We start from the raw sequence: 23,630 nt of genomic DNA, 5'->3' as shown, positions 1-23,630 counted from the left end.
CGGCTCGAGGCGGCGTGCCCGGGCGTAGACCGGTGGCCCGACGGTGGGGATGTGATGGGCCACCCCGTGCTTGACGGCCCCCGCCGAGAAGGTGGGCCACGTGAGGGCCGGGAAGCCGGCGAGGAGGCGGGTGAATGCGTCCGCTGCCGGAAGCGTACAGACCAACGTGGCCGGAACCGAATCGTTCGGCAAGCCGCTTGGCAAGCCGCTCGTTGAGCTGGGCAACGCACAAGCGAGCGAGCTGAACGTCTCGGCCTGGACAAGCCGTCTGCGCTTGACGTCGACCAGGAGCCCATTAGCGCACAGGAAGTCCGCGCCAAGCAGTGCCATGGGCACGTCGGCGGTGACGAACGTCCATCGGAAAATCTGCCCTCCAAACCGCAGAGAGAGGCAGCGTTTTCCGTACGTACCGATGGGCGTCCCGTTCGTGGCAAGCAGCGCGGGGCCCCCACCTGCGGCGTGCTTGTCTGACGTGCCGGCGGGAATGACACTCACCCGCGCTCCCATGTCGCACAGGTAACGGCGCCCGGAGAAGGTGTCCGTTATGAACAGCAGGCTGCTCGAACGGCCGGCGCTCATCGCCACTATTGAGCGCCGGCCCGGGCGTTTCCCGACCCGTTGAAGGAGCATGGCGGATGATACCGCCGAGCTTCGTGGCCGAACTTGGCGTGGAACCAGCACCAGGTGGTGGAGCTGGAGGAGCGCGGCTGGCTCCGCCAGGCCGGTGGAGTTGGCGGGTTTCCCCGCGGTGGCGGTTTTCGCCGCGGCGGTGGGCGGGGCGTGGCAGCGTTCACGAGGTGCGTATCAGCATGCTGCGTATGCTGTAGAAGCTGATGCTGTGGAACATGCTGCTGAACATCAGCCTCGAGGGCCGTGACGGCCACGCCGACGCTCGCCCGCGTGTCCGAAGCGGCGAAGTACCTGTCCGCCTCGGCTGCCAATGCTCGGGGTTCCGTTAGCTCGGTCCTGGCCAACGCGAGGCGAACCTGCGCTGGAAGTTGGCGCCGGAAAAGCGCCCGGAATAGCGAACCGGGGGCTTCGTCGCCCAACAGTGACAGCATATGGTCCATTCGGACCGACGGGCACGTGTCGCCGAGCTCGGGGAGATCCAGGAGGCGGTCGGCCCGTGCGTCGTCTGTGAGGCCGAACGTGGCTAGGAGTAGTCGCTTGAGTGCCTCGTACTTGTGGCCGTCCGGTGGGTGGCGAAGGACGGACACAACTCAAGCGGCCGTGCCGGGCCCGAGGGAGGCGACGACATGGCAGTAGCGCATGTCGTCGTTGGTGAGGCGCCGAAGCTGAAATTGGGCTTTGGCTTGAACGAACCAGACTTCGGCCTGGGCCTCCCAAAATTCGGGAAGTTTAATCGCCATTGCCTTGTCGTTGGCCATTGCAATGGCGTCGTGTTTGGAAGGATCGCTACGGCAGATCCAACGTCGAGGGTCACCAGTAAAGCGCGGCGTTACGCGCGCTGCTTGTGAGCAAGGAGGAAGCGGACAAGCGGTAACATATAAACGTCTTTATTGTAGGAGCACACTGTAACACTGAACCGCTCCGGGCTGGGCGCCCGGTGTATATCATGAGGCCACGCCTACCCCTCGGGCGTGGCCACCGCCCACTTGGTGCGTGGAATGATGTCACCACGCCAGTGGGCTTTTGTGTCCGCCACAAAGGGATATTTAGCTTCGCTGACTTTCTCTGTTGGTCAGCAGCTTTTCACAATATTCAATGTGTACGCACCAAGTACAAATGCTGAAAGATCTTCCTTTTTTGACTGTCTTGACTCGTATCTTGCTGGTGTCCCCCCTGACCACTTTCTATGTCTTGGAGGAGATTTCAATTGCACACTTAACCCCTCCCTTGATAGGAATGGGGCTGAGCCACATGCAGCCAGTACAAGACCTCTCGTTCGCTCAATCTCAAGATTCAAGCTGACAGACATTTGGAGATTGCAACATCCGATGCAGCAACAATTTACTTGGTGTCGCTGCTCTAACAACTTAGTGTCGCTAGCTCGACTTGATAAATTGTACGTTTCTGATCATTTCCTCAACCTCGTCTTAAACACCTCTATTCTCCCATTTGGGTTTTCCGATCACCACATCATCACTATGCATTTTCAGTTGCCACTCATAAAGGTGGTGAGCCCTTATTGGAAGTTCAACACAACACTTCTTCAAAACGAATTCTTTGTTGCATCCTTTAGGGCCTTTTGGGCACATTACATCACGATGGATAAAGAGTTCTCGTGTTTACGTCAGTGGTGGGACAACGCTAAAGCTCAAATTAGAGTTTTTTGTCAAAATTTCTCACGACACAGTACTCGGGATCACGATGTAAATATAGATCTGGTGAAGACACAAATTCTTCACTTGCAAAACAAAGTGTCCTCCTCTCGTAATAATGGGCAGCAGCAGATGCTGTATGAAAAGAAAGCCCTGTTAAATGAATTACTGGCCGAACGTGCAAAGGGTGCACTCCTTCGGATGAGAATGACTCATTTGCAACAACTAAATAACCCGAGCAGACTTTTCTTCAAGCTGGAAACTGCCTCAAAAAAACAAAAACAAATATTGTCCTTGCGTTCTGCTGGCGGAAGGATTTTGACTGATCCAAGTGACATTAAACTTACTATTAAGACTTTCTTTTCTCACCTCTACTCCTCCAAGCGCACTTTCTCAAACCATATACATTCATTTACCGCATCCTTGCCTACACTTACTGAGACCCAGAATTCGACTGCTGAAGGCGAAATAACATTGGACGAACTCACTAGTGTTTTAAAGACCTTGCCCACCAGCAGGGCACCTGGCTTAGACGGGTTGCCAGTGGAATTCTACAGCACCTTTTGGGATTTGCTGGGACCATGTCTATTAATTGTCTTCATAGAAAGCATACAAACTGGTGAACTTCCCTTGAGCTGCAGACGTGCCATCATTTCATTAATCCCTAAAAAGGGAGATCTTCAACTTGTTGAGAACTGGCGCCCGATCTCTCTACTTTGTACCGATTACAAAATCCTGTCTAAGTTACTCGCTAATCGCATAAAGACCTTAATTGGGCACGTTGTATCCCCCGACCAGTCTTATTGTATTCCCGGCAGATCGATATTTGATAATATTTTTTCTGTTCGTGATTTGATTTCGATTTGTCATTGTCAGAATGTTAACATCGGGCTGATCTTTTTAGATCAGGAAAAGGCCTTTGATAGTGTTGACCATTCGTATTTACTTGAAGTTTTGAAGGGGTTTGGGTTTGGTTCCTTCTTCATTTCTTGTATCAAGCTGCTGTATCACAACAACTTTAGTTTGGTGAACATCAACAACAGTTTATGTTCACCGTTTCCTATTCAGCGAGGCATTAGACAAGGCTGCCCTCTTTCCGGGTACCTGTATTCACTTTCCATTGAACCCTTGCTGATTCACTTACGCCACAAACTTTCTGGGTTCTTGGTGACACCTCTTGCTAATCCTGTTAAGGTGCTTGCGTATGCTGACGATTTGTGTGTGATTGTTAACACTCAGTCTGACATTGCTGCCCTCACAAGTGCTCTATGTGAATTCAATTTGGCATCCTCTGCTACTGTCAATTGGAGTAAGAGTAAAGCCTTGTGTTACTTGGTCCTTCTGGGTTATTTATCCCACCTTCCCTGCCTAATGCTTTGCAGTGGAGGTATGATGGTGTTAAACATCTCAGTGTGTTTCTTGGAAATGAGACCTTTTCCTTAAAGAACTGGGATCAGATGGTTGATCACATCTCCCATATCCTTAATTGTTGGAAAAGATTGTCCAGCCTACTGTCTTATAGAGGTCGAGTGCTGATAATTAATAACTTGGCTGCTTCTAAACTCTGGCATCGGATGACTGTCTTACAACCGCCCAAATCGCTAGTCATTAACTTGCAGCGTATCCTTGTTAATTTTTTCTGGAACGGCATGCACCGGCTCCAAGCTGATCTTCTAAGCGTCCCCTTGGATAAAGGAGGTCAAGGACTTGTGGACATTACCAGTAAAATACTGGCTTTTCGACTAACCACCTTGCGCAACTTCTCTACAAGGAAGTCCTGTCTTGGCGGCCCCTGGCTTCTTGCTTGTTGCAGCAAGCGGGTAAGCTCAGGTGTGGCCCCGAGCTCTTTCTACTCGATCTGCAGCGAATAGACATCTCCTTGCTGCCCTCCTTTTATCGAAGTCTCGTGAATGCCGGTCAGTGCCTCCTTCCAGTACGAAACAAGGATACATATAAATTTTGGAATGTAATGTGTGAACCCGTTTTCTACAACAGCCTATTTTGCCATGATTGCCAAAGTAGGTCCCTAAATCAATCTTTTATCGAATCTGGTTTTTTTCTTGTCAAGGATTTTGTTAATCATACTTATTCTGGATGGCAGACCCCCAACCAGATTTCGGAAGTATGCAACGTTACCTCAGCCCGACTAATTGGACAACTTCTTCGTTCAATTGTTAAAGTGTTCATCTCTTTTAATTTATCATGGCCTCTACTGCATGATGTTCAGAACACAAAAACAATGCACCCTGACTTCCCTGATTTTTGTTTTTCTGGTGCTCCTTCCACAAAGCCTCTACAAGCCTGTGCAAAGGCTACTTTGTACGTAGTGTGTTCAAAAAGTATTCGACCTTTATTTTTCGTGCGTAAAAAAAAAGAAGCTAGGGAGGCGTTGATTGGTGCACGTATGTAGGCGATCCTAATGCGCATGCGTGAATTTTTTCCCACCTGCAGAAGCTGTCATTCGACGGCAGACCGCCGATGAGTGAGGACATGTAGGTGAGCGCCGTCGGATTTTCGTTTTTGACAAAATGACGGAAAAACTTGAACAACGCTACTGCATCAAATTTTGTGTTTCATCAAACTTGCATCAAAACTGCAACTTGGTTTCTGGGTCGTACCCATAAACCCAGGACTCATCGCCAGTGATCACTGTGTTGAGGAAGCTGGGATCGCTGTTCACAGTCTCCAGCATGTCCTGTGCGATCTCCAAACGGAGTTGCTTCTGCTCAATCGTTAGCAGCTTTGGTACGAACTTCGCTGAGATTCTCCTGAAGCCCAAATCCTCCTTCATAATGGAATGAACGGTGTTGAGTCTTGCGAATCGTTTCCACTTGGGAATCACCAAGCTTTACACAAAATTTGATGCAGTAGCGTTGTTCACGTTTTTCCGTCATTTTGTCAAAAACGAAAATCCGACGGCGCTCACTTACATGTCCTCACTCATCGGCGGTCTGCCGTCGAATGACAGCTTCTGCAGGTGGGAAAAAATTCACGCGTGCGCATGAGGATCGCCTACATACGTGCACCAATCAACGCCTCCCTAGCTTCTTTTTTTTTACGCACGAAAAATAAAGGTCGGATACTTTTTGAACACAGTAGTACGTGCAATGTCTTAATGTTGTCATCTCTGCTAACCCCAATAGCCCACTGACCACCCACTGGAAAGAGCTTCTATTTGTAGGGGCTCCATCCTCTCCTACCTGGTCGTCGATGTACGCGTTACCTGTGTCTAAACGTGCCGGTGATATACAGTGGAGGCTTGCACACTATTCTTTGCCTTCCAACGCGTTTCTTAAACGACTGAACCTCATGATATCTGATGACTGCCCTTTTTGCCATCACTCCGAGGACACTTTCCATGCATATGTCGGATGCCAAAGGCTGGCTCCACTTTTTCAACTCCTGAAATATGTCTTCCAGAATTTCGGTTTTTGTTTTTCTTTTTATCTTTTTGTGTACTGCATGCCTGTGTCTAACGAGAATGTCGGTTCTCAAATCGTTAATTTTGTACTTGCCGAGGCGAAACTCGCGATATATATTACGCGGAAGAGTCGGGTCTCTGGGACAAGCTCACCGGAATGCAGTATTTTGTTAGCCTTTAAAGGCCTTGTGTCTGCCCGCCTTAAAATTGAATTTAATTTTTACCGAGAGACTTCTCGGCTTGATCACTTTGTTCAAAAATGGTGCAAAGCTGAAATCCTGTGTAAGGTGGAGGGAGATGAACTTTTTTTGCTGCTCTAATTATAATTAATGTCATGTTTTTCAATTCCTTGATTTAATTATTTTGTTGACTACTATTGAATTACTTGGTTTGTTGTGCTTTTTTATACTTTTGTAATAAGACCTTAAAAGTCAAGTCTCTCTCTCTCTCTCTCTCTCTCTCTCTCTCTCTCTCTCTCTCTCTCTCACCGCAGGCAGGTAGGTGGTCTTTGTCTTCTACCGACTCCTCTCCGGCCTTGTTCCCCCAGCTCTCTCTGGGCTCTGTCCCCCAAATATTCCTGCAGGTCGCACAAGATCTGCCAGCAACCCTCTTATGGTTAAACTGCCAAAATCAAGACTCTCTGCTCACCTTCACTCCTTCATTCCTCTTTTCTCCCACCTCTGGAACAAACTCCCTCACTCTCTTCAATCCCACTCCTCCCTCCAGGTATTTAAAACAGGGGTTCACCACCATCTCTCATCTTTCCCCATCCAATACCTTGATCTTTTCTACCCCCGTTAAAACACCCCAAATCCGCCTATTTAAATCCCCAACTTCGTTCCTGAAATTCCTAGAAGTGTTCGTTTGCTTTATACCGTGTACCCCTCCCTCCTCCCCCAACCCTCTCCCTTCCACAGATCTACCGACATCCCTTTTCTCTTCTGTTGTTGTTCTTGTGTGCTTCCCTCTCTCCACCTTTTGTGTCCCGCTCCCTTCATTGCATGTGTTATGTGTCTGTGCATGTTTTCATGTTCAATGTGTTAGCTCCTACACGAGCCTCGATTCTGTATACAAAAAAAATTAAAAATTAAAAATAGTCAAAAAATAGGGGAAAATGACATTTTTGCTGCAAATCGACTAGGGTAGGCTTCGATCGCATCACTTAAACAGCACCTGTTCAGATATCACTTTGGTTAACATCTCATCTCCACGAACCATGACGCTTGCATTCAAAATGCCCCAAGAGTGCAACACTTCATACATTATACCACAATCCCAAAATTCCAGAGTACGAAGCTGGCCTCACGATATTATAGCAACTATAGGTACCGATTAACAAGGTGTGGAAAGTAAAATTGCATCCCAAGATATTTCGTGTTAACCTGGTTTTTCTCACCCAGGACATTAACAAAAATATACCAACCAGGGGGGCGGGGAAGCGGTGTGCATGGTATCCCTGTCCAACCCATGGTCTCTAATTCCTTCCTCTCCCTGGATGTTTGTGTCACTTTTGCCTTTCATACACTTCCCTTTCTTTACTCCTCGCTCATCAAATCCTCTCCTCCTCACAACAGCTGCTACTTGTGACAACACCCACACTGCTGGTACTGATGCACGTGGCATCACGCAGGATGCGTGTTGCTCGACAAAAGTTCCCATCTGGCAGGGAGATCAAGCTCGAAGGTGGCCTCCTGTGGACCTACACCCTCTCTGTCATCGCCAAGGTTTGCATTGCATTGTGGGATGAGTTGTCCGCTTCATGTTTTTCATGATTCACAACATTCTTGGATTGGTGACAACTCGTCTTATTACTTCGTCCATTTCTACTCTGTGCACTGACTGCTAATAATGTACCTGCACAGGTGTGGTTTAGAGGCGAGTAACTGCACAGGTGTGGTTTAGAGTTGAAGCGAGAACCTCAGCAGGTGTGGTTTAGAGTCGAGGCGACTAGCCGCACAGGTGTGGTTTAAAGTCGAGGCGACTAGATGCACAGGTGTGGTTTAAAGTCGAGGCGACTAGTCCCACAGGTGTGGTTTAGAGTCGAGGCGACTAGCCACACAGGTGTGGTTTAGAGTCGAGGCGACTAGCCGCACAGGTGTGGTTTAGAGTCGAGGCGACTAGCCGCACAGGTGTGGTTTAGAGTCGAGGCGACTAGCCGCACAGGTGTGGTTTAGAGTCGAGGCGACTAGCCGCACAGGTGTGGTTTAGAGTCGAGGCGACTAGCCGCACAGGTGTGGTTTAGAGTCGAGGTGACTAGCCGCACAGGTGTGGTTTAGAGTCGAGGCGACTAGCCGCACAGGTGTGGTTTAGAGTCGAGGCGACTAGCCACGCAAATGTGGTTTAGAGTCGAGGCGACTAGCCGCACAGGTGTGTTTTAGAGTCGAGGCGACTAGCCGCACAGGTGTGGTTTAGAGTCGAGGTGACTAGCCGCACAGGTGTGGTTTAGTGTCGAGGCGACTAGCCGCACAGGTGTGGTTTAGAGTCGAGGCGACTAGCCGCACAGGTGTGGTTTAGAGTCGAGGTGACTAGCCGCACAGGTGTGGTTTAGAGTCGAGGCAACTAGCCGCACAGGTGTGGTTTAGAGTCGAGGCAACTAGCCGCACAGGTGTGGTTTAGAGTCGAGGCGACTAGCCGCACAGGTGTGGTTTAGAGTCGAGGCGACTAGCCGCACAGGTGTGGTTTCGAGTCGAGGTGACTAGCAGCATAGGTGTGGTTTAGAGTCGAGGTGACTAGCCGCACAGGTGTGGTTTAGAGTCGAGGTGACTAGCCGCACAGGTGTGGTTTAGAGTCGAGGCGATTAATAAATCAATAATAAGTAATTAAACAATTGATTAATTATTAATTATTATCGATTTATGAATTACTTATTTCTTTTCTTTTGGGCGATATCTCAGGTACATTTTGACCGAGGAAGCTGATATTTGGACACTACAGTGACCAAGTCATTTGGCTGTAAAGGGCATTTGAGATTTATTGATTAATCAATTAATTTTTCGATTAATTACGTCATTTAAAAAAAGTTACACATTCGGATGAAACGGCGGTGGTTTTCGGTATGATTTTAACCAATTGATTAAGAAATTAATTATGTTTCCGTTTATTTTTCCTATATTTACCTCCACCTCCCAAGGTGGATGGAGGTTATGTTTTCACCCCTGTCTGTCTGTCTCTTTGTCTGTCTGTGAACAAGATAAGTTGGTGATAAGGAAGAAGCTTATTGATTTTGAGGTCAAAAGGTCAACGTAGGCCAAAGGTCACCAACTTTGTCGAATTTTGAAATCCTCCATTTTCTTCCGATTGATTGAACGTTCAAGAGGATTTACATATTAGGTCACTAAATTCAACTACCAATTCTCATTGAGGTCAACATAGACCAAAAGGTCAAGACAGCATAAAGGTCAACAACTTAAGTGAAGTTTCTAAAATCCTCAATTTTCATTTTTTGCGGTTAAATTAATATTGATTTTGAGGTCAAAGGTCATCTTTAGGTCGAATTTCTAAAATTGTCATTTTTCATTCGTTTGACTTGAAAGTTTAACAGCATTTGCAAATTGAGTCCCTAAATTGAGAAACCAACTATTTTTAAGGTCAAAGGTCAACTCAAGCTCATACTTCTGAAAAATTGTCACTTTTCATCCTATTAACTGGAAAATTAAACAGCAATTACATACTGCATCACTGATTTGGAAAACCAACTATTTTGGGGTCAAAAGGTGAAAGGTCAACTCAAGGTCAAACTTCTAAAATCCATTTTCATCTGAAAAATCGTCCATTTTCATCCTATCGAGAATTAAACAGCATCAAATTGAAAAGAATCAAATATAATCCAATGGATCCGAGGTTTTTTTCTTTGTTTTTTTTTAGGGATATCGCCCCAGAGAAGTCAAACAGCCCCTCTAGGTAAGGGGCTAAGGAAAGTTAGAAAAATATGAAGATAAAGCAAAACAAAATAAAAATAAATAAATAAATAATAAAAGAAAAAGAAAAAAGAAAACAAGTACACATACATTCAACGTACACCGCCCCCATGCCAAATAATTAAATATCCTCCAGCGCAGCATTGCCGGGGTGCCTCTGGCGCCCGGCAATACCGCCGTGCAGCTCATAGAGACTGTATTTCGAAGGAGAGGTGCACAATAATTGATTGATTCATCAAGAAAAAATTGTCATAAAATATTTTCTTAATCAATTGGCTGATAGCATAACTAAACCACTGGTGCTTCATCCGAAGATGTATCTTTTAGAAATGTAATTAAATAAGGCATTAAAAAAAGAATTAATTGATTAATCAATAAATAATGAATCGATTAAGTGATTAATCAATACATCAAAAATATCCTTTGTAGCCACATCACTTGGTCACTGTCATGTCTAAATATTAGCTTCCTAGCTCAAAAGGTGCCTGTGATATTGCCCAGATGAGAAAGAAAACAAATAAATAATAATGAAAATAAATAAATAATGATCATTAAAAAATGAAAGAATTAATCAATTCGCTAATATAACACACTAGCAGAAGTACCCGGCATTGCCGGGCGGGGGAGGGGAGGGGGAAGGGGAGGGGAAGGGAACTGGGGGAGGGGAGGAGGGGGGGGAGGGGAGAAGAGGGAGGGGAGAAGAGGAGGGAGGGGGGAGGGGAGGAGAAGGGGGGAGGGGAGGAGAGGGGGGGAGGGGAGGGGAGGAGAGGGGGGGAGGGGAGGAGAGGGGGGAGGAGAGGGGGGGAGGGGAGGAGAGGGGGGAGGGGGGAGGGTGATGGGGGAGGGGGAGGGGGAGGGGAGGGGGAGGGGGAGGGGAGGGGGAAGGGGAGGGGGGAGGGGAGAGGAGGGGGAGAGGAGAAGAGGGGGGAGGGGAGAAGAGAGGGGGAGGACAGAAGAGGGGGAGGGGAGGAGAAGGGGGGAGGGGAGGAGAGGGGGGAGGGGGAGGGAGGGGGAAGGGGAGGGGGGATGGGGGGAGGAGGGGAGGGGGGAGGGGGGAAGGGGGAGTGGGGGGAGGGGAGGGGGAGGGTGAGGGGGGAGGGAAGGGGGAGGGTGAGGGGGGAGGGAAGGGGGAGGGTGAGGGGGGGTGGGGTGGGGGGAGGGTGAGGGGGGAGGGGTGGGGGAAGGGGGATGGGGAGGGGGGAAGGGGGAGTGGGGGGGAGGGGAGGGGGAGGGTGAGGGGGGAGGGGTGGGGGAAGGGGGAGGGTGAGGGGGGAGGGGTGGGGGAAGGGGGAGGGGGAGGGAGGGAGGGAGGAGGGGGAGGGGGGGATTGGGAGGGGGAGGGGCAGGGGGGAGTGGGAGGGGGGAGGGGAGGAAGGGGAGGGGAGGGGGAGGGGGAAAAAATATGGATCTAAAGATGAAAGAAAAAAAAACCTATGTGGTGTGAATGGCAATGTTCCTCGCTGAAATGTGAAAAAACGGAATCGCTTTTCGCTCTGAAATACGTGCGAACGCGTAACTGAGTTAATGGCGGCAAGGAACATCACGTGATCGCTCTGAGCGAATCAGCGCGCTGCTCTGCCATTCCGGTCATAATATGCCTCGCTGAAATGCGCTGAGGTAAAAATATGGTTTAAAAATATTATGAAATAAATTTTTAGGTCGACCATGTTCTTCCCAAGCTCAATGGCCATGTTTGTGCCAAATATCAAGTACGTGAGCCTCTCCGTTTAGGAGTCTACCGGTAACATTACACACACACACACACACACACACACACACACACACACACAAACTGTGTTTTATATATATAGATAAACCACCACTATTTCATCAGAATCTGTAACTTAAAAAAAAAAATTCTTGTCATTAATCGAATAATTAATTGATTAATTGATCAATCAATAAATAAACAAGTACAAAAAGTTTTAATTAAAACAAAAGCCGCGTCGATGTTACACAATGCCTAGATGCAGCTGTGCCTATAACGTCGATGTTATAGGCACAGAACATTCCTATTGATTCGATTACTTGATGTTATTTTTGTGCAAAGTGAAAATATATCTCGGCAATTTCCCGTGTGTGGCGACGAATTTTTAATATATCTCGGCATTTTCCCGTCTGTTATTTCAGGCGGTGTATGACTGACCATGCCACGATTTAAAAAAAATATATCTCGGCAATTTCCCGTGTGTGGCGACACGTGAACGAAGCTATGCTCCTCTCTCCACATTATTGTGACGACGTATAAATTAAATATTTCATCGTGACGATTGTCATCAAATGGACGAATTTTAAATATATCTCAGCATTTTCCCGTCTGTTATTTCAGGCGGTGTATGACTGACCATGCCGCGATTTAAAAAAAATATATCTCGGCAATTTCCCGTATGTGGCGACACGTGAACGGAGCTATGCTCCTCTCTCCACATTATTGTGACGACGTATAAATTAAATATTTCATCGTGACGATTGTCATCAAATGGACGAATTTTTAATATATCTCGGCATTTTCCCGTCTGTTATTTCGGGCGGTGTATGACTGACCATGCCGCGATTTAAAAAAAAAATATCTCAATGGACTTGAAGTTACAGGCCTTTGAGAATTCATTTCGTTCTATAAAGGGCAACTTTCATCGGATTTTCTTCCCGTTTTTTTTCAACCGAGTCTAAAACTATGTCAGCGACTGTGAAAAATGAAATGATATATCGAATTTGATTTGAAATAAAACTGTGTGAGAGAGGAAGACACCACGGGCCTACAAAACAGGCCTCAAAGCTATGCGAGTTAATAAAATGGTGGATATTTGTTTATATGAAGCCTCTCCCAGAATGGGTGGAGCTATGGTTCGCAGAATGGGTGGAGCTTTGAGGTTTTGTCTTCTCTGCAAGAACAAGAACAAGAAGAACAACAACAACAGCAGAGGGCACTCTATGACCAGCGTCTGCGACGCGGCTAAAAAATAGTCTTTGCAGCCAAATCATTTGGTTCTTGGCATGTCCATATATCAGCTTCCTTACTCAAAAGGTGCCTGAGACAATGGCCAGAAGAGAAAGGAAATGTTTAAGTACTAAATTAATCGCTAATAATTAAATAACTCATCAATTAATTGATTAATCAAAAAACAAAATATACCGTTTTTGACAAAGTACTTGCTCACTATTTTGCCGAAATTTCAGCTTCCTAGCTCAAAGGGTGGCTGAGATATCACCCGGACAAACAAGAAAACAAACAAGAAAACAAGAAAAACAAACAAACAAACAACCAGAGTGAAATGTGAGTACTCCCTTTCAGCGTGCGTCACTGCCGAGCCCCCTTTGGTGCCCGGCAATGACGATTTGCAATGCCTGGAGATGGCATAGGAAAGGAGCGGTGTACAACAAACAAGAAAACAAGAAAACAAACAAACAAACAACCAGAGTGAAAACTGAGTACTCCCTTTCAGCGTGCGTCATTGCCGAGCCCCCTTCGGTGCCCGGCAATGACGATTTGCAGTGCCCGGAGATGGCAGAGGAAAGGAGCGGTGTTCAACAAACAAGAAAACAAGAAAACAAACAAACAAACAAACAACCAGAGTGAAAACTGAGTACTCCCTTTCAGCGTGCGTCACTGCCGAGCCCCCTTCGGTGCCCGGCAATGACGATTTGCAATGCCTGGAGATAGCATAGGAAAGGAGCGGTGTACAACAAACAAGAAAACAAACAAACAAACAACCAGAGTGAAAACTGAGTACTCCCTTTCAGCGTGCGTCATTGCCGAGCCCCCTTTGGTGCCCGGCAATGACGATATGCAGCGCCTGGAGATGGCATAGGAAAGGAGCGGTGTACAATATCCAAGACACCGGAAGTAGCAGTGGTTGGGTAAAGTGTGATTAAACCTCAAAGATGTAGGAAGTATGAATTGACATTCCTCTTAAAGCAGAGCAAATTTGATTAAGATCATGAATTTAAATCTTAAATGGACAATTTGATGTAGTCATGGCAACTTTTTTGAGGTGTGGGGTGTATTTTGTTAGTTTGGTGCTCTGCATGACGTCTTGTTTGTTTTTGTTTGTCTGTGCGATATTTCCGCCATCTTTAAGCTATGAAGCTGATATTTGGACATGACAGTGACCAAGTGATTTGGCTCTAATGGGTATTTTTGATTTATTGATTAATCAATTAATTCTTCAATTTTTCGATTGTTTAATTAATTTTCTAAAAGTTACAGATTCGGATGAAATGGTGATGGTTTAGGTATGCTATCCATCGGTTTAAGTATGCTAAGGCCCACGAGGTTTATTTACCGTGCCCAGGGCCCACGAGGTTTATTTACCGTGCCAAGGCTGATGAGGTTTATTTTCTATGCTCAAGACGCAAGAGGTTTATTTACCATGCCCAGGGCCCACGAGGTTTATTTACGGTGCCAAGGCTGATGAGGTTTATTTTCTATGCTCAAGACGCAAGAGGTTTATTTACCATGCCCAAGGCGCACAAGGTTTAATTACCATGCCCAAGGCACACAAGGTTTAATTACCATGCCCAAGGCCCACAAGGTTTATTTACCATGCCCAGGGCCCACAAGGTTTATTTACCATGTCCAAGGCCCACAAGGTTTATTTACCATGCCCAAGGCCCACAAGGTTTATTTACCATGCCCAAGGCCCACAAGGTTTATTTACCATGTCCAGGGCCCACAAGGTTTATTTACCATGCCCAAGGCCCACGAGGTTTATTTACCATGCCCAAGGCCCACAAGGTTTATTTACCATGCCCAAGGCCCACAAGGTTTATTTACCATGCCCAAGGCCCACAAGGTTTATTTACTATGCCCAAGGCCCACAAGGTTTATTTACCATGCCCAAGGCCCACAAGGTTTATTTACCATGCCCAAGGCCCACAAGGTTTATTTACCATGCCCAAGGCCCACAAGGTTTATTTACCACGCCCAAGGCCCACAAGGTTTATTTACCATGCCCAAGGCCCACAAGGTTTATTTACCACGCCCAAGGCCCACAAGGTTTATTTACCATGCCCAAGGCCCACAAGGTTTATTTACCATGCCCAAGGCCCACAAGGTTTATTTACCACGCCCAAGGCCCACAAGGTTTATTTACCATGCCCAAGGCCCACAAGGTTTATTTACCACGCCCAAGGCCCACAAGGTTTATTTACCATGCGCAAGGCCCACAAGGTTTATTTACCATGCCCAAGGCCCACAAGGTTTATTTACCATGCCCAAGGCCCACAAGGTTTATTTACCATGCCCAAGGCCCACAAGGTTTATTTACCATGCCCAGGGCCCACAAGGTTTATTTACCATGCCCAAGGCCCACAAGGTTTATTTACCATGCCCAAGGCCCACAAGGTTTATTTACCATGCCCAAGGCCCACAAGGTTTATTTACCATGCCCAAGGCCCACAAGGTTTATTTACCATGCCCAAGGCCCACAAGGTTTATTTACCACGCCCAAGGCCCACAAGGTTTATTTACCATGCCCAAGGCCCACAAGGTTTATTTACCACGCCCAAGGCCCACAAGGTTTATTTACCATGCCCAAGGCCCACAAGGTTTATTTACCATGCCCAAGGCCCACAAGGTTTATTTACCACGCCCAAGGCCCACAAGGTTTATTTACCACGCCCAAGGCCCACAAGGTTTATTTACCATGCCCAAGGCCCACAAGGTTTATTTACCACGCCCAAGGCCCACAAGGTTTATTTACCATGCGCAAGGCCCACAAGGTTTATTTACCATGCCCAAGGCCCACAAGGTTTATTTACCATGCCCAAGGCCCACAAGGTTTATTTACCATGCCCAAGGCCCACAAGGTTTATTTACCATGCCCAGGGCCCACAAGGTTTATTTACCACGCCCAAGGCCCACGAGGTTTATTTACCACACCCAAGGCCCACGAGGTAATCCCTGGCATCGAACTCTTTCATAGGAACGTTGCTCACCCAGATAACTATTACTGTCTCTCAAATCTGTTGTCTCTGCTTTGTGCTGTCACGTTGTCCCTTCATCTTTCTTTCCCACTCATTGTCCTTTCATCAGATCTTGGTGGAGTCGGGTGGTGTGGTTCTCTTCAAGATGACCTATGGAGACTTCGTACTCCCCCATTACGTGAGCTGTGAAACGTTTCCTTGTCCAAACTCGGTGGTGTGCTTCATCTCAAGACCAACAGAGAAAAACATCTTCATTTTGTTCATGCTCACCGTCAGCACGATCTGCCTACTCCTCAACGTTGCAGAGCTGGCATACCTGTCCATACGCATCTGCACCCAAGGAAGATGGAAAGTCGGTCACGTGGGGTTTGATGTGGCCGAACAAGGCAGCAGTAAGAGACGAAGGTCCACGGATAAGAAGGAAGAGGCAGTCACATCAGAAAAAGAATTTAATGATTCATCCAAGTGATGGTTGTTATAGCAACAAGTGATTAACAAGTGATGGTTGTTATAGCAACAAATGATTAACAAGTGATGGTTGTTATAGCAACAAGTGATTAACAAGTGATGGTTGTTATAGCAACAAGTGATTAACAAGTGATGGTTGTTATAGCAACGATGTAAGTTAGGAAATCATTCGAAGGACAATATCAATTGGTAACATAACAAGGTTTTAAAAACATTTTAATTTTTATTTTGAGCTTCTACTTATACCAATGTAGCACGATATAATTTTACAAAGGTGTTATTGAAATGACGCCCTGAAGGTTAAGGTAATGTGATTATGCGCACAATGGGCACGTGTCCTTCTATTCTTGGTTACCTGCATGGGACTGGTTTCCAATATTTATTTCACTTTTACCTACAGGGCTCGAGGCCCCCAATGGGGATAAGGAGGGCTTGAGGCTCACAATGTGGGGTAAGGAGGGCTTGAGGCTCACAATGTGGGGTAAGGAGGGCTTGAGGCTCACAATGGGGGGTAAGGAGGGCTTGAGGCTCACAATGGGGGGTAAGGAGGGCTTGAGGCTCACAATGGGGGGTAAGGAGGGCTTGAGGCTCACAATGGGGGGTAAGGAGGGCTTGAGGCTCACAATGGGGGTAAGGAGGGCTTGAGGCTCACAATGGGGGGTAAGGAGGGCTTGAGGCTCACACTGCGGGGTAAGGAGGGATTGAGACCCAGATGGGAGTATGGGGGTATTTTACCTTTACGAACAGGTGGAAGTGGGTAAAGCATGGTAATATATGTGAGCAGTGTTACATCACAAATCAGGTGTTTATCATGGATTGGTGAATGAGTGTAACTGTGATCGTGTTTGTACAAACCCACCTGCTCTGTGAACAAATTCACTCCTAGTTTGTTTTGAATAAGTTTGTATGTTTTGTCTGTCTCATTGTCCACGTCTGAGGAATATCGATCACATTACCGTTGTCCCTCTGGTGTACGTCACATTCCCTCTGGTATACATCACATTCCCTCTGGTATACATCACATTCCCTCTGGTGTACGTCACATTCCCTCTGACCATCTGGTGTACGTCACATTCCCTCTGACCATCTGGTGTATGTCACATTCCCTCTGACCCTCTGGTGTACGTCACATTCCCTCTGATGTAAGTCACATTCCCTCTGGTGTACATTACATTCCCTCTGGTGTACGTCACATTCCCTCTGTCCCTCTGGTGTACGTCACATTCCCTCTGATGTAAGTCACATTCCCTCTGGTGTACATCACATTCCCTCTGTCCCTCTGGTGTACGTCACATTCCCTCTGGTGTACATCACATTCCCTCCGTCCCTCTGCTGTACGTCACATTCCCATTGTGCCTCTGGTGCACGTCACATTTCCTCTGACGTAAGTCACATTCCCTCTGGTGTACATCACATTCCCATTGTTCCTCTGGTGCACGTCACATTCCCATTGTTCCTCTGGTGCACGTCACATTCCCATTGTTCCTCTGGTGCACGTCACATTCCCATTGTTCCTCTGGTGCACGTCACATTCCCATTGTTCCTCTGGTGCACGTCACATTCCCATTGTTCCTCTGGTGCACGTGTGAGGGATTTCTTGGGCTCATGGGGGCAGTAGGACCCATTTTCCCCCCTCAAAGCTAAGGTCAGACTGCCTCGATCTGAGAAGCTGTTTTTAAACAGCCTTTATCTAAACGTTGTGATGGCATTCCTTATCTTGCTACCAGTATGTGTTGCAGGGACAGCCTGTGTGACGAAGGACAATTTTAACTCTCTGGAGTCTGCAAGCCGATTCTATCGGCTTCACGCATGCGCCGAAATATCTCCAAGCCGAATTTATCCGCTCGAACCGCATACAAATTTACCGCTTCCAATTACCGCCTCCTGGATTCGATGTGCATAATATATAATAACTAGTGGGGTCACCCGTGGGAATCCCACGGGCATGGACGTGTGTGACATTTGGACATCTTGATTTAGATGCTGCACATTAAATTTTACAAAATGGTTACTGGCAATTAATCAGATCCAGAAATGGTGTAATGAACACAATTTATTTATTTCACATAATATGTGACCCCTCACGCCTCTCCAATCCCACTTCTCCTCACACCCCTCTCCAGTACCTCATCACACTCCTCTCCAATCCCTCACACCCCTCTGCAATCCCTCACACTCCTCTCCAATTCCTCACCACTCTCCTCTCCAATTCCTCACCACTCTCCTCTCCAATCGCTCCTCACTCTCCTCTCCTAATCGCTCCTCACTCTCCTCTACAATCGCTCCTCACTCTTCGCTCCAATCGGCCCTCACTCTCCAACTCCTTGCTCCTCACTCTCCAACCCCTCGATCCTCACTCTCCAACCCCTAGCCCCTCGCTCTCCAACCCCTCGCTCCTCACTCTCCAACCCCTCGCTCCCCACTCTCCAACTCCTTGCTCCTCACTCTCCAATCCCTCGCTCCTCACTCTCCAACCCCTCGCCCCTCACTCTCCAACCCCTCGCCCCTCACTCTCCAACCCCTAGCTCCTCACTCTCCAACCCCTCGCTCCTCACTCTCCAACCCCTCGCTCCTCGCTCTCCAACTCCTCGCTCCTCACTCTCCAACCCTCGCTCCTCGCTCTCCAACTCCTCGCTCTCCAACCCCTAGCTCCTCGCTCTCCAACCCCTAGCTCCTCGCTCTCCAACCCCTAGCTCCTCACTCTCCAACTCCTCGCCCTCGCTCTCCAACCCCTCGCTCCTCAGTCACCAACCCTTCGCCCCTCGCTCTCCAACCCCTAGGTCCTCACTCTCCAACCCCTCGCCCTCGCTCTCCAACCCCTCGCTCCTCGCTCTTAAACCCCTTGCTCCTCACTCTCCAACCCCTCGCCCCTCACTCTCCAACTCCTCGCTCCTCACTCTCCAACTCCTCGCTCCTCACTCTCCAACCCCTCGCCCCTCACGCTCCAACCCCTAGCTCCTCGCTCTCCAACCCCTTGCCCCTCACTCTCCAACCCCTCGCCCCTCACTCTCCAACCCCTTGCTCCTCACTCTCCAACCCCTAGCACCTCGCTCTCCAACCCCTCCCTCCTCACTCTCCAACCCCTCGCTCCCCTCTCTCCAACTCCTCGCTCTCCAACCCCTCGCCCCCCAACCCCTCGCCCCCCAACCCCTCGCCCCCCAACCCCTCACTCCTCGCTCTCCAACTCCTCACTGTCCAACCCCTCGCGCCTCACTCTCCAACCCCTCGCTCTTCACTCTCCAACCCCTCGCTCCTCTCTCCTCTCCCGTGTCATTCATTTTGGAAATGGAAGTTTCCACGCAACGCATGAATTGTCACGATCCTCAAGAGGAGGTGTCTCGTAATCATCAAATGACAAATGGCAAGTAAATTACATTGTGAAAATTAAAGATTTCAAATAAACCTATTTAAAGTGTATGCGCACATAACTAATAAATAAAAAAACGAAGAAATATCTCTCGGTAATTTCCTGAAACATATTTTAGTTTTTACTTCCGGATAATAATGTTGAATGAAATAAGAACGAAGAAATATATGTCGTTTTTGTGACGACTGTCATCAAAAGTAAAAGCAATATATCTTAACGGAAAAGAAAAAGCGAATTTTTAATATATGTCGACATTTTCCCCGACTGGTATTTTAGGCGGTGTATTTTCGTGTATCATCGTGGCGCGAGTTTTAAAAATATATCTCTGCATTTTCCCGTGTGTGCGTGAATGTTCCCAATTATTTGTGACACCGAGTCTAAAACAATCGATAAAAATTAAATCAGATGGTTAATTCGAGATAAAATCGTGAGGGTGACTCAATGAATGGGCTTTATTTTACAGGCCTTTGGGAAATCATTTCGTTCTATAAACGGAAACTTTCATGGGATTCTCTTCCCGTTTTTTTTCAACCGAGTCTAACACTATGTTAGCGACTGTTAAAAATTAAATGATATATCGAATTAGAGTTTAAAGAGAAAAAGACAACATGGGCCTAACTAAACAGGCCTCAAAGCTATTCGAGTCAATAAAATGGTGGATATTTGTTTACATGAAGCCTCTCCAAGAATGGGTGGAGCTACTCTGTAAGCGGAGTAAGTCACACCCCCGGCCAGACAGACAGACAGACAGACAGACAGAATCACCTTCGCCTATTATAATATAGATAATAACGAGAACGCCACTCAGTAGAGCGCATACTCCCGCCGTGGGTTTAGTTGGAATGATACGTTTTGTTTAACATCCCCTCTCCCCAAAACAATAAATGAAAAAGAAAGTAAGCCCAAACTGTCAGAGAATTTATTTTGATATATCTCGGAATTAGAGGAGAAAAACATCATTTAAGAATAAGAATAAAAGCTTTAATGCAGTAAAACAAATCTTTCCCCAAAAAATTGCCAAAAAAAATTCCTGGATCCGGAATAATATCCTGAGCTTCACCAAAAACGAATCAATTCTTCCTTATCCCAAGGGCAATCATCCCACCAACTTTCATCCAAATCTGTTCAGAACTTTTCCAAATATCTTGTTCACAAACACACGAACATACGAGCACACACACACGCGGACGGACACGATCGAATGCATTACTCCCTGGCGGGAGTGATGAACCTGAAAATCGCAGAGCCAGAACCAGAATTATTTATTTGGTCTGGGAAGCCCATGCGAGGTTTCTTCTTCTTCAGCCTCTCACAACCCTGGGTGAATATACGATCTTTTAAAAAAAAAAGTTGGAATTTTGCCAAACCTGTTTTATTCATTTGTTAATATACCTCAGCCATTGACAAATCTGGAGCTAAGTCTTTATAAGTTCATCAAATACTGACACCGCGATTGACATTCGCTGAGCTAAATGTTGATATCTCTTCTGAGGTAAAAAAAAAAAAAAAAAAAAAAAAAAAAAACAGTTTTAAAGCATTATACGTATCAAACGATACATTTTATGAAACGGGGAAACCTAATACACACTTTAGTGGTTTTAAAATGACAGAATATGTCTTTATTAGAAAAAAAAAATGAACATTGAAGAAGACGCTGCTAAAAAAAATACACCGCTCTAACGCATAACCACGAGTTTAAACTACATTTACAACAAATATTAAAACTATTTTCATATCACAATGTTAAATATAGAATATATAGAAGATAATGTTTAAAAAAATGAGCCCTATCTTCCAATGGTAAAAAGAATCCTTCAAAAAATTCCTGGATCGGGAATAATATCCTGAGCTTTACCAAAAACTAATCAATTCTTCCTTATCCAAAGGGCAATCATCCCACCAACTTTCATCCAAATCCGTTCAGGACTTTTCCAGATATCTTGTTCACAAACACACGAACACACACACATACACATACACACGGACACGAGTGAATGCATTACTCCCTGGCGGGAGTAACAAGCATTCTGAGTATTGCGCTGCAATACATGTCCTCTACCGGCATTGGGTAGCATTGTCATAGAAGACAGTATTATGACTTACTTACCGCACTCCAAATTATCGTCCGGAAAACTGTTGGGGAAATTACCAAAGTTCAAAGTGCCATAACCTTGTCAAAAATGATCGAAACGTCGTGAAGTTCGAACTTGATCTGTAACTTATCATGAGGAAACCATGTACCAAGTTTGAAATCATTAGCATTAAGAGTTTAGAAAAAAAAGTCCGGAAAACTGTTCTTTGCGTGATGGACTGACAGACGGAGGGACGGAGTGCAAACCTATAGTCCCCTCCGGTGTACACCGGTAGGGGACTAATAATAGTAGACTCCAGAGGGTATAATAATAATAGTAGACTCCAGTGGGTATAATAATAATAGTAGACTCCAGTGGGTATAATAATAACGAGCCGAAACCCGTGGAACATCCACGGAAGGGAGGATGTGGTGTATGGATAGAGTGTACTATTATGGATGGCATAGGGGAGCGCTCGTGGGATCTTCTTCTTCCGTTAAGCTCCAATTTTTTCTCTTTAAGTTAAGTCCAATCAGTCCTCTCTGCTCGAAGTGCTCAGGCCATGCCTTCCCGCTCTCATACTTTTATTGCCGTTCGGTGTAGAAAGGGATTGACATATCGTTCGTCTGTTTCAGCTCGTTATCTTTAAGCTTCCTTACGTCTCGCCACCTGCTACACCTCTCTGAGTTACGAGGATTTATGCAACGCACCCCGAGTATCGCAACGTCACTCCATTTAACGTTATTAAAATGACGATAAAGACGTTTCCTTATATATCATAATTTAAAATGTTCAAGGGAATAAAAAGACCATTTGGTTCACACCACCCATGTTCACACCACTCGACTGTCCAATGAGCGAACGGCTCGCTTCGCCTTCGCCCAGCAGACGCCAATACGATGGCGTCGTAAGATGGCGTCGTATCGGCAGTTAATCGGATGCTTTTGGGCGTTGGGCCCCAACGTCGGCTAATTCAGATTTTTCGAGTATGGCTGTACGTGATAAACAAAGAGCGCGGTTCGTAGATCATAAATCCATTAGTGCCGTGGGCATCGGGTCACTGGGTGCGGCGTAAAAGGGCTAACAAAGTCGAGTCCTTACGCTATTATTATATAGATAGTAGACTCCAGAGGGTTAAGTTTCCTTGTTGTTCGATGAAAGTATATAAAGACAAATGTAGACTGAAATTCTCTGAGTTTGTCTGGTGGATGGCTTTGTGGTGTTATTTCCTGAAACAGTGCTTCTGGCTTATGTGCTTACAAACTTCTCATATATGAATGATCTTATCCTAATAAACCTCCAGAATTTCACTTGGTCCGAGTATTGAGATTCCTGGGTGAAGGGATTCAGGATATCCACGAGATACGTCACATTCCCTCTGGTGTATGTCACATTCCATCTGTCCCACTGATGTACGTCACATTCCCTCTGGTGTACGTCACATTCCCATTGTCCCTCTGGTGTATGTCACATTCCATCTGTCCCCATGATGTACATCAAATTCCCTCTGGTGTATGTCACATTCCCTTTGGTGTCCATCACATTCCCATTGTCCCTCTGGTGTATGTCACATTCCCATTATCCCTCTGGTGTATGTCATTGTGCCTCTGGTGTACAGTCACGTGAAAAAGTAAGTACACCCCATGTAAAGTTTTGACTTTTTCAACATATTTCAACATACAGCTATTTGATCTTCATTTCAACATTATTGATAGATAAAGGTGATATAATATAACAAATATCATGAAACATTTACATTTTGTAGTCCATTGTATAATTTTACTGAACATAAATGCAAATTTCGCATGTGGAAAAAGTAAGTACACCCTTGGGTCGTATAGGTGGTATTGCCCCCTTTGGCAGAAACAACCTCAAGTAGGCGTTTCTTATAACTGTCTAGCAGTCTCTGACATCGACTGGGAGAAATTTTTTCCCACTCCTCCATGCAGAATTCTTTCAGCTGTGCGATGTTTGAGGGGTTTCTTGCATGCACAGCTTGTTCCAACCTCCCCCCCCCCCCCCCCACAACATCTCGATGGGATTTAGATCCGGGCTTTGACTTGGCCATTCCAGAACCCTCCATTTCTTTCTTTTCAGCCATTCCTTGGTGGATTTACTGGTATGTTTAGGGTCATTGTCATGTTGCAAGGTCCACCTTCGGTTGAGCTTCAACACTCC

At 46.4% G+C, this 23,630-nt stretch overlaps 1 protein-coding gene across 2 annotated transcripts in view; it reads left to right on the top strand.

Moving 5' to 3' along the window:
- The window catches only part of LOC137427240 (gap junction beta-2 protein-like), a 57,872-nt gene extending 35,110 nt beyond the window's left edge, over window positions 1–22,762 (top strand). For both annotated transcript variants that reach the window (XM_068116574.2, XM_068116575.2), the window contains exons 4-5: window positions 7,278–7,427; window positions 15,655–22,762. In XM_068116574.2, the coding sequence (XP_067972675.1) occupies window positions 7,278–7,427; window positions 15,655–16,014 (510 nt within the window). In that variant the 3' untranslated portion in view covers window positions 16,015–22,762. The remainder of the gene's footprint in view (window positions 1–7,277; window positions 7,428–15,654) is intronic.
- The last annotated feature ends 868 nt before the right edge of the window (window positions 22,763–23,630 follow it).

This window comes from Myxine glutinosa, chromosome 5 (genome assembly GCF_964187855.1).
Source record: "Myxine glutinosa chromosome 5, kmMyxGlut1.1, whole genome shotgun sequence".
NCBI lineage: Eukaryota > Metazoa > Chordata > Myxini > Myxiniformes > Myxinidae > Myxine > Myxine glutinosa.
Note: the sequence above shows the minus strand (reverse complement) of the source record. Positions and strands in the feature narration are given on the sequence as shown.